Below are 16,197 nucleotides of genomic sequence, written 5' to 3'. Positions count from 1 at the left end.
ACCCCTAATTCCCCAGGAGCTCTGGTCACCTTAATCACCACGAGAAAAACAAAATTGCTTGAAAAAACAGTATTTTTAGCTGTAATGTTCTGTACCTCGGTTGACATTGTGAAAATTTAAAACAATAACAGTATTTGTTAGTTTTAGAAGGGATTCAGACATATCGTTAGACTTGGCTTTTACATTCTCGTCTGGATCTTCTATAGTGAGATGCATTTTTACAGCATAATTAAAATTTACGTGTAAAGTCTAAGTACCTGTTTCACGATTGTGGATAAGGTTTATCCTGCAGATAAGCTATGAATATAATTCTAACTGCAGTTTCGACTAAATAAACTACAACTTTCAGATTCATAATTGCAAATAGAAATACACCATAAATATAGCAGAATTCGATGGTAAAAACGAAAAATACTTCATAATTTTTTATCTGTTGGATACTGTCATGTGTCAAATAGCGTTAATGGTAATTGGTGGACCAGGCTCTGAGGAAGTTGTAATTTAACAGAATATTTTTGGCAAACTTTGGAAATTTAAAAAAATCCTTGTGAATATAGCGCGGCGAATGAATGACACTAAATAATTGCAGATATGAATGCAAAACAAATTGCAGAATAAGTTAGTTCATCAATTCATACTAAAGAATATCAGAGTCAAAAAACCATTCAATAAGAAATTTATTAGATTGAAGTATTTTTATAGATTGAAGTGATTATCACATATAAATATCCCACTGCTAGGCATAGGCCCCTTTCCTATGTAGGAGAAGGATCCTAGCTTAATCCACCACGTTGCTATAATGCGGGTTGGCGGATATATTTCCTACAATGAGTAACGATCGCTATCAGGTTTAAATGATAACAACCGGGAGCGACGGCTTAACGTGCTCTCTGAGGCACGGTGGGGAGACCAATAAGGACTGCACAGACACCTAGACCACGGCAAACATCTGTATGGTCAATACAAATGTTTGTCATGTGCGGGGATCGAACCCGCAACCGCTAGCGCAACAGCCACAAACCAGTGTTGTGACCTTTGCGCCAATGCTTCGTTAGTCGTCATCAATTTAGAATGTTAATTCTATACAATTTAAGAAGCGTTAAATAATTTGTCAATTAATTAATATTATAATTACAAAGAAATGGGACCCAAAATACTATGCCTTTGACAAATAGGATGTGTACAAAGAATCGCGTTGTAACGACAGCATATCAAACAGGATATTTCAACGCTGTGCCATAACAATAGACATTTTTGACATAGCATTAGTTCTAAATAATAGTATGTTTATTTCGTACGTAAAAGGCCTGAAAATGTCAGTCTGTTTGATCAAGGCATAATGAAAAGTTTTAAATTTCACTGAAAGTATACCATGGAAGTTGAACATTTGTTTTATTTGAGGATTGATATCACTATTTAAAGATAGCACTTCAGAACTATTTCCTTTGCAATAGTAACACGAATAAAATAAAGTTTAAAACTCAAAATTCCTATATATAAGGTACTGACCAAATTCAAGAAAATATCTCATATAATGGTCATTGTTTAAAGACGTGAATTGTGATCAAAATACCATAACATTGTAGTTTAAGAGTTTAGTACGTATAAATAAATAAATCTAATTTAATTAGTAAAACAAATATTGTGTAAAGCAAACACATCGAGACCACGCGGACGAAACCGCGTGCTATGTTTACAGATAATCCCTATTATTTAAATAGACATGCCAATAAATATAGTTAAGGGAAACATATGAAGATCGAATTATAGGTTTTTCATAGTAACAATATATTTTCGACTGTTTTAAAGTGACGTGATATTTTTGTTTTAATAATATATAAACAAAGTATCTCATTCTCGTTAACTTTTAACATACTTTTCGGCTTTTAGGAATCGTAGCGTGCTATTTTACAGCCTTATGGACAGTAAATTTAGAAGTTGGAATCGCAGCAGAATTTTTTACAGCCTACATGTAGTTTTAAAGCCTAATGCTCATTATAGTCACCATTTAGCTCGTCTTAAGCGACAATGATTTTTTATTTATTCACCACTAAAGAATTGTAATTAAAGTAGTTACTAATAATTATATAAATATAATGAGAACATTTTTAATGTATTGTTTTAATTATTATAACGATATTGCTAATAACATAAACATACCTAGAGTTTTTTTAAATAAAATTTTTCGTTTTTTTTTTAAAGATTATATATTTAGTATTTTGAGTGCCACATAACAAAGAAGTTTCAATTACATTTTTTATTCTTTTTTGTAATGAAACAAAGGAATGCTAATCACGTATTACAGGAAAGTTAATACTGACATTATAACGTGTAAAAATTATGATAAATTTAACACTCCATTCAAAAAAGGGACAATCATTATTCCCCTTCAAAATATGTAAATGTAATTACATTTTAACATAAATTAGTTATAAACATTATATGAATACGATATCTAATGAAACATGTAATACTAAATTTAATAGTAACAGTAAACAAGGAATACCTCATCAAATCATTCAAAATGACCCTTTAAGCAGCGATACCAATAGTGCGGGACGCTTCACGCTATTATATGCCATACGTAACGCGTAAAAAGCTCCGATATCGCATGAACACACTTCCAACCACTCCCGACCAAACGGCCTAATTATTTAGCACTTCACAGTAATGACGTCACTACGCCGCTTCGATTTAAAAAAAAAGGAATGTATGATTCTACTCACGCTGCGATGCTTTTCGATAGCGGCCAACGTTCCATGGAGGCCTGGTACTTCATGTTCTCAATCTGCTTTTTCAGTGCCTCCTTGTCCATGGCTGCGAGAATACTGGGATCCATCGCGCAGAATCTGTGGTATAAAACACCCACACACAGGTTAGTTACGTGTCTACGTATCGCTGTCTGTGTGAACGGCATCGCGTACAATCGAACGCGAAACACGTTCGTTGAAACAATTGACTAATTACGCGTTTACTTTATCGCTTCCTGCTAACATATTTAATGGCATTATAAAGTGTTATAATATACTTTAAATCGTGGGAATATTTAAGCGTGTTATGTTGAATATTTGTTTTTTAAATGAATGATTTTTGTAGGTGAATGTACATAAGCTATCTCGCTCGCTGTAAGGGGAGATTTTGAGAGTGTGTGCGTAAGTACGATGCGCGCGCATGGTGTTACAGTTTCTATGACAACCCCACCACACACACAGAGATATCTTGCGCAAATTTAGTTAATGCGTGCGAAATTATAAATTGGACTTAATTGTTTTAATATTAGAGTCCATTTTATATCGATTTTGTGTGTGTAAAATTAATGAATTAGAGGTAATGCTTGGTAGTCGACTGTGTTTTGTATCGCATTATTCTTCATCTGGCGCGGAAGTATGAGAGCCGTCTGTCAAATTCGATAAAGCTTTTGTAGTTATGTATCGTAAGGACAAGAAAGAATTTTTACTTGACTACATCACAACTAAAATTGTATTCGTTCAAGCATTCGAATACGTATTAAACGCAGACGTGACACGAAGTGATTACTTTTATTCTATTGTCTTTTTATAAGTAACCTTTTTCAAACAACACTTTGTATGAAATAAAAGATAGACAAAGGTATTTTAGTGACAAATATATATTTAAAAGAACGTGTGCTCATAGATTGACACATTCAGCACCGAGAGGAAAGTACAAGTTAGACACATATGAGTTACAGCAATTCTACGTGACATTGGCGAAATCATCGTGCTCATTTAGAACTATTGAAAACCATTAACCCTAAAGAAGAAGAAGAGTTACAGCGATGACGTGTAATATAACGGAAATACCAAATACAGATCTCTGATAAATTTTTGATTACAAATAAACAAACGTTGACATTACCTAGGGGGTACATTGAAGTATTACGTATGTTACGAAAGGGGGGAGGGGCATTGTTTTGCTTATTTTTGATGACGTGTGGCCCGGGGGTCTAGGTTGTTACGTCAGCAATATTTATTTATTATTTCTGAATTACGTAATACTTGAAAATATATGTTTGTTTTTTTTATATAGATAAATAAGAGTCGATATTAATATATTATAATCATTTGGTTAATTTTTGAGAGGAATTAATATTATTGAAAATATTTTTCAACACAGCTTTTGGAAACTTTTAATAGTACAAGTTAAATTTCAAAACATTTTGAATTTTTAAAATTAAACTTACAAGGTTATTGGGAATTCCTGGTAAGATTTTGATTTAATGTGAACAGAAAGGTTTGTATATGTATAATTTTAAAATTTATCACTATGAAAACATATATTAAGCATTCTTTTAAAACAAGGAACAAACAACAAACAAAAAAGGAGAATCAATTCGATTATATTTCAAAGTAAAACTTCTTTACGTATGCTTGACTAGGGGAGTAAGCTAGTGAATGCGTGACGAGAGCATTACGAAAAGTATGATTCAGAAATACGAACGGAAGTTCAGAGGGGGATATAAATTAGATGGAGCTTAGAAGTTTTGCTTCAGTCGTGTGACTAAAGCTCACTCGTTTTTTTTTTTTTAATTAATGTACCGGGTTGACTGATATCGATCATTTTTTTTTACTCGAAAGGTGGTGCGTATCATGCGATCCCATTTAAATTTGATTGAGGTCTAAGAAGTACTTTTTCAGCTATGTCTCATAATGCGTATTTACTTGATTATTTTTTGGTCAACCTATGTTGTATTATACCGCATAACTTTTCGCTGGGTGTACCGATTATGATGATTTTTATTTTATCGAATTCAACGCTTGTCTTACAGTTTCATTTAAATTTGATCCAGATCTGATGACTACGGTTTAGTAATTTTTGATAACGCGTATTTACTTCTCTACTTCTACCTCTGCTCCTAGGTTGCCTGGAAGAGATCGCTTTTCAGCGATAAGGCCGCCCTTTGTACCTTATGACACTCTGTTAAAATCAATCTGATATGTATTATTTCTGTATTGGTGTACAATAAAGTGTATTGTTATGTTATGTTATTGTTACTTGAGTATTTTTTCGTTTTCTTACGTTGTATTTTATGTACTTGTCGATGTAATTGAAGTCGGTTTTTTTTCGTTTTCGAGCAAACACAATTAAAATAAAAAAGCTACAATATTTCACGATACTTTGGCGATCTCTTTCAGACAACCTTTAGATATTACGAAATATGTAAATAAAACGAAGATATGTACTAGTTTGTGTAGTTCTACTAGGTAACTAGGTCGGCAAACGAGCGTACGACTCTCCGATTAGCGATTGCCGTAGCTTCTAGACATCTGCAACTCTAGAAACATCGCAAGCTCGTTGCCGACCCTATCCCCAATTCCTCCCTGAAGTTCTGGTCACCTTATTCACTAATACAAAACTTAAAAAAGTATTATTTAGCAGAAATCTTCTGTAAAGTAGAGGTACTACCCCAGTCGGGCCGCTCCATATTTTGAGTAGGAATTTTCGTGTTTTACCCTAGCCCAGTTTCCGTTTAAACATATTACATAAACGTAAAATATCATCTAAGCAAGAATCCTGAACGGAAAATGCGAACTAAATGGAATTAATATTCCATACGAAATAGGGAATTAATTCCTTTGTAATAGACGCATAGAGTCACTGTTACATGTATTAAGGTAGTAAAGTTTAATTAAGCTAACTGTAGTCGCATTCGCTTCACAAAGCACAGGTGACGAGAGACTTAATCCACTGCGTATTGTATTGAGGCCGTAAATGTTCCACTCGTGGGAAGAGAGAAATTTAGGAAATTCTAATCTGATTATGAAATAATTTAGGGGAAATTCTTTTGTTTTTTTAAACATGTACTTGGTTAAAAATGGAACAGCTGTGAGGTTTTATTCGTTGTCTCTTTTTTTTAAGAAAATTTTTGATGCGGAGCTGTATAGGTGAAGCTTAGCGATAAGCTTTGGGCTAAGGGAAAAACATGTGTGTGAGATTGTTATGTCTCAAAGATTCGAAAGTCAGCGAGCCGTCAAGCTGCGAAGCAGATTGCGTTGATGTCGTCATAGCCTCCTAACCAACTTCCAGATTCATAGAGCGCTTTCGGTGTCAGTGAGAGCTCTATAAGCGAAGGAGGCCAGACCACAAGTGGTCAACCGTCGGGGCGTCGTGGTTGCATGAAAAATCGACTCCGTGGCGTCTCACTACGACGATGAGGGCACCGCTGGGTTTTGGTGGGACTATGGTATATTGTGAGAAGTATTTATGACAAAAAATTCGAACTATTTTGTACAAATCTCCCTTTTCGATATTTCTGACAGAACACTAAGTTAAGTAACGCCGTTACTTTCTGAGGTTCTGTAAGTCCTTACAACTACAGTTCAAGTCCACCCACACATCACACTACATAGTACGAGTCACATCGAAGAAAAATAATCAGATATATTTTTCGTCAGCCAGTGAAGTTCTTAAGAAATTTCTAATTTAAATAAATTATAATAGTTTGTTAATTTAGACCCTTACTAAGGTTCTCTCAAGCCCGTATGAATACATTTGAAGAGAATAATTAAAAGAGTGTCTCTATCTATCTATCCGACTGTTCCTATGTGTGTATATCATACAGAAACTAACCGAGATAGGGTACAGTAGAAAAAATCCTGTTCAAAATCTAGAGCAGCCCGACTTACACCTCCACCTTACAAAAGATCGTAACTAATTAATACTTCTTTTAAGGAACGTTGTGCTTCTGTGGTGAGTAGGGTGACCAAAACTCCTTGGGGGGATTGGGGGTAATCGCTTACCATCATTTTAAATAATTGTGTTTGCTCGCAAACGAAAAAAAAACCGACTTCAATTACATCGACAAGTAATACAACGTAGATCGACGAAAAAATAGTCAAGCAACTACGCGTTATCAAAGATTACTCAAAAAGTAATTATCAGATCTCGATAAAATTTATATGTGACCACATGATAAACATCAGCTTTCGATTAAATTAAAAATTATCAAAATCAGTACACCCAGTAAAAAGTTATTACGGATTTTCCAGAGTTTCCCTCGATTTCTCTGGGATCCCATCATCAGATCCTGGTTTCCTTACCACGGTACCAAACTAGGGATATCCCCTTTCCAACAAAAAGAAGAAGAATTATCAAAATCGGTACATCCAGTAGAAAGTTATGCGGTATAATACAACGTAGGTCGACGAAAAAAGCGTCAAGTAAAAACGCATTATTAGATATAACTCGAAAAGTAGTTGTTAGATCTCAAATAAATTTAAGTGGGACCAATTGGCACACACCACCTTTCGATTAAAACAAAATTTGTCGAAATCGGTCTACCCGATCAAAAGTTCTGATGTAACATACATTAAAAAAAAAAAATACCGTCGAATTGAGAATCTCCTCCTTTTTTGGAAATCGGTTAAAAAAGAACATTAGCCATTCCATATTTTTCTATGCACATAAAAATATTGTTAATATAATAAGAAAGGCAGACAAAGTCGCGAGTATCAGCTAGTCTAAACTACAAATACCTAAGCTTTTGATAGTGGTAGATGTACAAAATAAATGTCCCAATAGTCATTAGGTGAAATGGGGACGCCCTCATTGTACAGATTATGTAATTAATTACATATTAGCGAATCAACTTCGTCGACATTTACTATTTTATAGTAATTTTTAATAATTGACGAAGTTTTTAAGAAACTTCCATAAAAGGAGGAGGCTCTTAATTCGATTGTTTTTTTTAAATGTCACTCAGAACTTTTTACTCGGTAGATCAATTTCGATGATTATTTTTTTAATGAAAAGATGGTGCTTGTCATGTAATCTTATTTAAATTTTATCGAGATCTGATAAGTGCTTTTTGAGTTATATCTAATAATGCGTATTTACTTGACTATTTTATTGTTGACCTACGTTTTATTATATTATAGCTTTATATTGGGTGTACCTATTTTGATGATTCGATTCCTACTTTTTTTTTACATGACAATTTTTTCGTCTACTTACGTTGTATTACTTGTCGATATAGTTAAAGTCGTTTTTTTTTCGTTACAAATAAAATTATTTTATCCTTAGAAATAAATTTTAAGCGCAGTTTTACTAAATTTTTTAAATCCTCGCTAAATTGACTATTCAACTCATAAACAATTTTTTGATTCGGATCGGTATTTATCAGAAAAAAAGTATTTAGCTATATTAGCCGACTGTTACCAGTATAACACGAGCATTAAGTTGCTTACCATAGGAACAGACTACCGTCTGTGTATGTTATAAGATATTTATTTATTTACTAGCTGTGCCCGCGGCTTCGCCCGCGTTGAAATTAGTGTGTCACAAAGTTTTTCCGGCAAACTTCCAGTGAAACTCTCATCAAAATCGGCTTAGCCGTTCCATAAACTTTCCTCTTGCCAATGGTGGAGCCCTCTCTCGTATAGTGAAACCGCATGAAAATCCGTTCAGTAGATTTTGAAGGAATCGATCACATACACTTTTGGGGACTTTATTTTATAATACACTAACTATTGCCCGCGACTACGTCCGCGTGGTTATGAAGATATGCATTACTATTAAGATGTTTAACGCAAATTATTTTTTTTATTTCAGTCACTTGAAATGCTTATCAAACTGAGTAACTTTTTAAAAGGCACAATTTAGTATAATTAATAGTTATATTTATAAAACCTTTCTATACACCACATTTTTAGTTTTATTTTCAGGCTCTTTATGTTTCATACCAACTATCAACCCCAATTAAACCCCCTTAGCGGTGTAATATTGTAAAATCCGTTCTTAGCGAACGTCTGCTAACTATAATCTACCTCCCTGCCAATTTTATCTTTGTCCAACCTGGATGGATAGACCATCCAGCGGTTGTTGAGTTCTCGTGATGAGTGAGTTAGTGACCTTTCTCTTTTATATATATAGATTACGATGCATTATTTGGACACCTCCTCACCATCTATAGAGCATATATTTTAAATTTCAAGTCTCTTACTTCAAAAACAAAAGACTTTCATACAAACTTCCGAACCCCGTTTTATCCCCTTAGGGGTCGATTTTCGTAAAATCAGTTCTTAGCGGATGTCTACGCTTTATAAGGAACCTACCTACCAAATTTCAACTTTGTAGCTGTTATAGTTTCGGAGGTTTCGTGATGAGTGAGTCAACCTACCATCCCCCGTTTTAAATCCAAAAGAGAGTTGATTTCTAAAGATACATTATTTGGACACCTTCTCACCATCTAAAGAGCGAACATTTTAAATTTCAAGTCTCTTACTTCAAAAACATGGGACTTTCACACAAACTTCCAACCCCCGTTTTACCCCCTTAAGGGTCAAATTTCATAAAATCCGTTATTAGCGGATGTCTACACCCTATAAGGAGCCTTCCTGTCAAATTTCAAGTTTGTAGGTGTTATAGTTTCGGAGATTTTGTGATGAGTGAGTCAACCTACCATCCCCCGTTTTAACCCCAAAAGGGAGTTTATTTCTAAAGATACATTATTTGGACACCTTTTCATCATCTATAGAGCACATATTTTAAATTTCAAGTCTATTACTTCAAAAACATAGGACTTTCATACAAACTTGCACTCCCCGTTTTACCCCCTTAGGGATCGAGTTTCGTAAAAACCGTTCTTAGCGGATGTCTACGTCCTATAAGGAGCCTACCTGCCAAATTTCAAGTTTGTAGGTGTTATAGTTTCGGAGATTTCGTGATGAGTGAGTGACCTTTCGCTTTTATATATATTATTATTATAGATTAGTGTGTCCAATAAAGACTTTAAGCTTTATCTATGTTAATTATTTCCTTCAACAAACGAACAAACAAAACTAATCGTATTTATAATTAAAATATAGTATTCATAGAGACAATAGTACAAGGTCAGTTGAAATGAACACATTTTTAAAAGATGAAAGATAACAAACATTTCCTGCAAACAAGCGTATACGTTATTACAATTTAATTGTTTTGAAACAGTAAAGAGGTCGTTGAACTTCACGTTAACAATAATAGTTTCATAATAATTAAAACTATTCTCACGTGTATTTGATATTTTAATTACCTAAAAGGAATTAAGTTTTTTTTTTTGGTAATTATTAATTAATTTATGCGTAATATTGTTAATATTAATATAGAACGCGTATATATTATCTGTGTGAAAATAATTTCTTGTTTTAAGGTTTGGAAGATTGTGGCACGCAGGTCTGCGTTCCGCCTGATGCGGTTACATAACCTACGCCTGCAAAAACAGGGGTGTCACAAGCGTGTTGTCTACCCCTGGTGACACAGTGCGTCACTAGGTGCTCTAGTTACACTCAAAATAGACTGATGTCTTCTCAAAGATTGAGGTAATTTTCTATTTACTATAGACTCCTTAACATTTTTTGAGCAACACATTTCTTACTGATGTAATAATTTCTTTTTCATAAATCCCTTCAATTTGTTTAATTTGCACAGATATTTTCATTTTTTTCAAATATGTATACGTAAAAAGTACAGTAGCTTTGCTTAAATAGTAACTTTTCTAAATAATGTAAAAAATATCGCTTACTAGAACAGTTTTAGTTATTAGGAGAACAATATGATTAACATAAGACGTTGGTCTTAGGAAAAGAGCTGGTTAACAGTTTATGTTTAAATTTTAATTATAAAAAACAATGATTTAATTTGAATATCCATCCATAAATTACGTCACATAAACTTCAAGATTTTTTTCACCTCGTCTGTCCTATCCTTGTCACAGCTTGTCACATTCATTAACCCCCCCCCCCTACCCAGTTTTACGTCACATTTTTTGCAATTCGACATTTTGTTATTAGGTATGTAGTTCAAATATCATGTTTAAATACTAACAATTTGTTTTTATACAACTAGGTCGGCAAACTAGCGTATAGCTCACTCCATGATAAGCGATTACCGTAGTTTATAAACGCCTGCAACACGAGAAGCAACGCAAACGTGTTGCATTTGTTTGAAATGTGATGTCGCAAAACTTTAGACCCCTTGTCACACACACACAAGTCACACTTCGTCGACCCCCTTTACCGTATGACGTCATTTATGGATGTGCTTAAAGCACATATTTAAAGCTTAATTGTCACTCATAATATTTTTAATGTAATATTCTCCATCTTTTACAGAGTTAAGTATTTCAATTAAGCATTTAAGGAGAACTTGCTAGAACAGATGAAGAAGTCAACTGAAGTATTAGATAGGTATTAAATAGTACTGAGTCTTAAGTCTGCCAGGCTCGTAAGGAGCAGTTCACAACTAATGCGTTTCGGTGCAACCGCGGGTTCAGATTATTTTAACGGAAGACAAAATAATATAATTGTGTGATATGTCAATATGAGCCGTATTGAGTTGCTAAATATACTTATTCTTCATATAAAAGTGGTTTACATTGTTAAAATACCTACAATGGCGTGATCAATCTTAAGGCCAAAATGAGATAGTTAGCAGTTTTCTATTGAAATTATAATATAATCATTACGTACTGTTATTGAATAAAATAGGTATTGTTTTATATTATACATTTATAAAATTGTACAAAGCACTAAGCCGTACCAAAACCTCAAAATATTGAAACTTTATATGAATTTCTTTCGATTAACCATTGAGGTGAGGTTTGCAATAAAAATTATATATGCTTAACATTTCTAGATGACAAACGGTTACTCCAAGTACAATAATAACTGAGTATTAGCATCGTTTTTGAATTAGATTTACGTGAATATTTTTCAACAGCGTTTTGCGGGATTCCGTTCTGTGTGTAGAGTGCTTAAGTCATTGCTAATTGAAAGTAATTGTATGCAACGGGCAGTGCTCGGGTGACAAATTGAATTAAATTTTCATCTCAGATCCTAGCTTTATACAATTAGATCATCACTACATCTTATAGTGCGATGAAGCAAATATAGTGTAAAAAAATTTTTGCCTCATTTATCATCAAAATTATTTACGAATACTTTATAGAGCGGGTAGTGCCTGCGGTAGCACGGGTCTTTTTATATAATAATGTTGGAAAACAAGCGTACGGATACTTATATAGACGCCTGCAACTTCAGAAGCATCTCAAGCCTGATACCGTCCCTACAGCAAATCCCCAGGAACTCTGACCACCTTACCTACCTCAGGAACACAACACTGCGTATACGTTCTACCTTTGTATTATAATATACAAAGGTAGAACTTTCGTAAAATATTATTTTTTTTTGTACTAAATACTTACTCACGAAACTCTTTTCTTCAACTGATTTTAAAAATGAGTAAGTTCTCAGTAATCAGTAATTTATGAACTAGTAGAGAAAAATCGTATTTTGTTTGGATTTTTTTATCGTAAATTTTTTTTAAGTCACTTTTTATAAAAAAAAAAACTTTAATTAAAGATATATTTAGGTATGAGACATTGCATGTCATTCTAATTCCCTAAGGCAATTACTTCATACTGTATTAAATGTTGAGTGGGCTACGAATATGGCGTCCATACTGCCGACATTATATATGTTATTAAATATTGCTTTCGAGGGTAGATTTTTTTTCGGTAGATTCAAGGGAAATGGAAATAATTATTTAGAGATAATTATTAATACGAAAATTATGGCATTTACGACGTAGTTTCTTCATAGTAACGTTATTCGTCGACATACATATATCAAGAAATATTAATATAATTATATGTTTATAAATGCAACAAAAAGCTGCCAGCATCTAAAAATATCTTTTAGTTTTATCTTTGAGTTTCTAGGCAGGCAAAAATAAGACACGACAAATTAGAGCTCGTAGATCTTGTGTAAATAGTTTTAAAAAAAGAATAATTCTTATGCCCACTTCTTTTTTTATGTATTATAAATGTTACCACAATGTATATGTGGTAACCAATGCTACGGTCCGCCTGATGGTAAGCAGATACCGTAGCTTACTCCGAGAACTCTGGCCACTTTATACACCACAGGAATTACTCGCGAACAGTATTATTTGGCTGTGTTCCGATGTAGTTCTGTAATATCTTCCTCAGTCGGGCTGTTCCGATTTTTCATTCCATTCCAGTCCATTTTTAACCGACTTCAAAAAAGAAGGAGGTTACTCAATTCGACCGTATATATATGTATATATTTTTATATATGTTCGGGGATAACTTCGTCTTTATGAACCGATTTTGATAATTCTTTTTTTTTGGTGGAAAGGAGATATCCCCGGTGTGGCACCACGATAAGGAAACCAGGATCTGATGAAGGAATCCCAGAGAAATCGAGGGAAACTCTCGAAAATCTGCATAACTTTTTACTGGGTGTACCGATTTTAATGATTTTTATTTAATTAAAAGCCGATGTTTATCACGTGGTCACATTTGAATTTCATCGAGATCTGATTACAATTTTTGGAGTAATCTTTGATAATGCGTATTTACTTGACTATTTTTTCATCCAACTACGTTGTATTACTTGTCGATATAATTGAAGTCGGTTTTTTTTTCGTTTGCCTGCAAACACAATTATAACTGAATAGAATTGTTATTGACTATGATCACTCAATGTTTATAAGTCAATATTAAAGTTAAATAGCACTGCTATCAAATAGTATTATGTTCCTGTACTAAATAATGCAGTCAGAACTCCTGGAGAGGATCAGCGTGTGATCGAGTGTTACTGGCGTCTATAGGCTTCGGCTTCGGTTTCCGTTTCCCATCGGATGGACCGACCGTTTGCTTGTCACCGTTTTGAGTCACAGTTTTCTTCGCGAATATACTTCAAGAGTATCGCGTGATTTTGTATAATGTTATTTGTAAGGGAGGTCATACTTTGTTTGAGATTGCATATCCTCACGCTAAACCTACATTAAATTTTTCAATTCAGTTCTATGTGTATGGTACTGCATATGCCTTGTCTGTCTGTTGTTGAGAAATAATCTTTTATGCTGCTTTACTACTGCTATTTGGATTAAAGAATCTTTGATATATTTTTGTTACTCTTAAGTGAAAATTTTTTTTTTTTCTAAAAAAGTAATTTAGTTAAGATAACTACGCCTCTAATATTATACATGTTCCATGCAATCAGGTGAGCCGTACGCTTGTTTGCCGACCTAGTTGTATATAAAAAAAAGCATGATCTTTTAAAGTCGAATAACCCATCTTAAGACGTTTGAAAAAAAATTATTTTATCTATTTTTATTTCTCAAATAACTATTTTAAAATATTAAGAAACTTTTATATAAATGTAGTGTTATCCGCATTACGTTGATGTAACGTATTTTTGAAACGAACGGCTTGTTAGTACGGAACGGTATGAGCTGCAATATGCTTTTTATTCTGGCACCGTTCCCACAGGGTCAGCTCATTCAATTGATACAGTTATTTTTTGTGGCATCACTCTTTGATATATACGCTATCATTTTCTGCGACTTTACTCGTATTAATTTTAATCTACAAACCATATTTAAAAGCACTTCTAATGTACCCTAAAATCAATAAGTTACTTGTTAGCTCCACTCTAGCCTCACTCCTCCAGTAGTTTTGTCATTATCAAGGCAATGTAAAGGGCTAAAAATGTAAGGCCTGTAGCACAGAACAAAATAATGTTGTCTATTACAATTCATTAAAACTATAATTAAAATTTTATTTATGAGAAGACAATTTGAGGGTGCATTTGAAGCCAATTTGAATAGAGCTATTTTGATTTTGTTTATTTATTTTATTAATTTATTTATTATTTGATTTTGTGCTTATTTTATTATTTGATTTTGTAGTTGAATAAAGTAATTTTGTTTAATTTTTAATTTAAAATAAATAAATGAAATAATAAGGCAACTACTTTGTTATAATTGTGAATAGGAAAAAACTTAATTCATATACGCATTGCTAGATACAACTAAATAACTACTCCGCAGATGTCTCTCAAATTTAAATAACACCCCATGATACGTACTGGGTTACAAAGACGAAAAGTATCATCAAAATCAGTTCACTATTTATTTGAAGGAAAATTTTTCGAATTCAAATAAACAATTGACAATATTACTAGATAATACTGCTTAATACCTAATAATTTTTTACTTCAAAATGAATATAAAAATAGCGCTATAAATGTTTTTTCATTGAAACGGAAATTGAAAATCATTAATCTTATTCATTAATAGAGACATCATCATCATCTTCCTGCCCTTATCCCACTTATGTAGGGTCGGCACAACATGTTTTTCTCTTCCATTCCTCTCTATTATTCGTCACTTCAGTGCTTACTCCTTTCTTTCTCATATCCTCACTCACACAATCCATCCATCGCTTTTTCGGTCTGCCGATCGCTCTTCGTCCTTCGACATTCATCCCTAACATTCTTTTACCGACATAGCGGTCATCCCTCCTCATTACATGCCTATACCACGCTAACCTATTGCTCCTTATTTTCTCTGTCACAGGTGCTACTTTCAAACTTCCCCTTATATACTCATTTCTAATCCGATCTTTCCTCGTTACTCCACACATCCATCTTAGCATTCTCATCTCGGCTGCGTGCACTCTTCTTTCATCCGTCACTTTTGTTGCCCAACATTCTGATCCATACATTACGACAGGTCTTATGATCGTTTTATAGATTTTCCCCTTAAGTTTAAGGGGCATTCGTGGATCACAAGCTGTTCCAGAGACCTGTCGCCATTTCATCCATCCCGCATTTATTCTATTTTTCACGTCACGGTCTATGTTGCCGTCATTTTGTATTAATGACCCAAGGTAGCGGAAGTCGGAGCAGACTGGTAGGGATACACCATCCAAGGCAATATGGGAAAAACTGGACGAACCGCTGAAATCGCAGAACAAGTGCTCGGTTTTAGACCTACTTATCCTCAATCCCGCGCCCTCCAGTCTTTCCTGCCATTTTCCCAGTCTGCTCTGTACCTCAAGGACATTATCTCCGACAAGAACAACGTCGTCAGCAAACAGCATACACCAGGGTGCTTCCTCCTGTATGTCTGATGTTAGAACATCCATTACCAGGAGGAATAGATACGGGCTTAAAGCCGACCCCTGGTGCAAACCTACAGCCACACTGAACTTGTCAGTTACCCCGGCTTCGGACCGGACGTGGGTGCTAGCTCTATCATACATCGCCTGAACAAGTCGTACATACTTCTCTGGCACTCCTTTCCTTTTCATAGCCCACCACAGAACCTTACGGGGGACCCTATCGTATGCCTTTTCCAGATCCACGAACACCATATGCAAGTCTTTTTGTG

At 34.1% G+C, this 16,197-nt stretch overlaps 1 protein-coding gene across 1 annotated transcript in view; it reads right to left on the bottom strand.

Moving 5' to 3' along the window:
- Nucleotides 1–16,197, bottom strand: part of LOC123657311 (guanine nucleotide-binding protein subunit gamma-e) — a 59,937-nt gene that overhangs the window by 24,043 nt on the left and 19,697 nt on the right. Inside the window, exon 3 of the mRNA XM_045592882.1 lies at nucleotides 2,727–2,849. Within this exon, the coding sequence (XP_045448838.1) occupies nucleotides 2,727–2,839 (113 nt within the window). The 5' untranslated portion in view covers nucleotides 2,840–2,849. The remainder of the gene's footprint in view (nucleotides 1–2,726; nucleotides 2,850–16,197) is intronic.

Source organism: Melitaea cinxia, chromosome 10 (assembly GCF_905220565.1).
Source record: "Melitaea cinxia chromosome 10, ilMelCinx1.1, whole genome shotgun sequence".
Taxonomy (NCBI): domain Eukaryota; kingdom Metazoa; phylum Arthropoda; class Insecta; order Lepidoptera; family Nymphalidae; genus Melitaea; species Melitaea cinxia.
The sequence above is the reverse complement of the archived record's forward strand: the minus strand, read 5'-3'. Positions and strand labels throughout refer to the sequence as shown.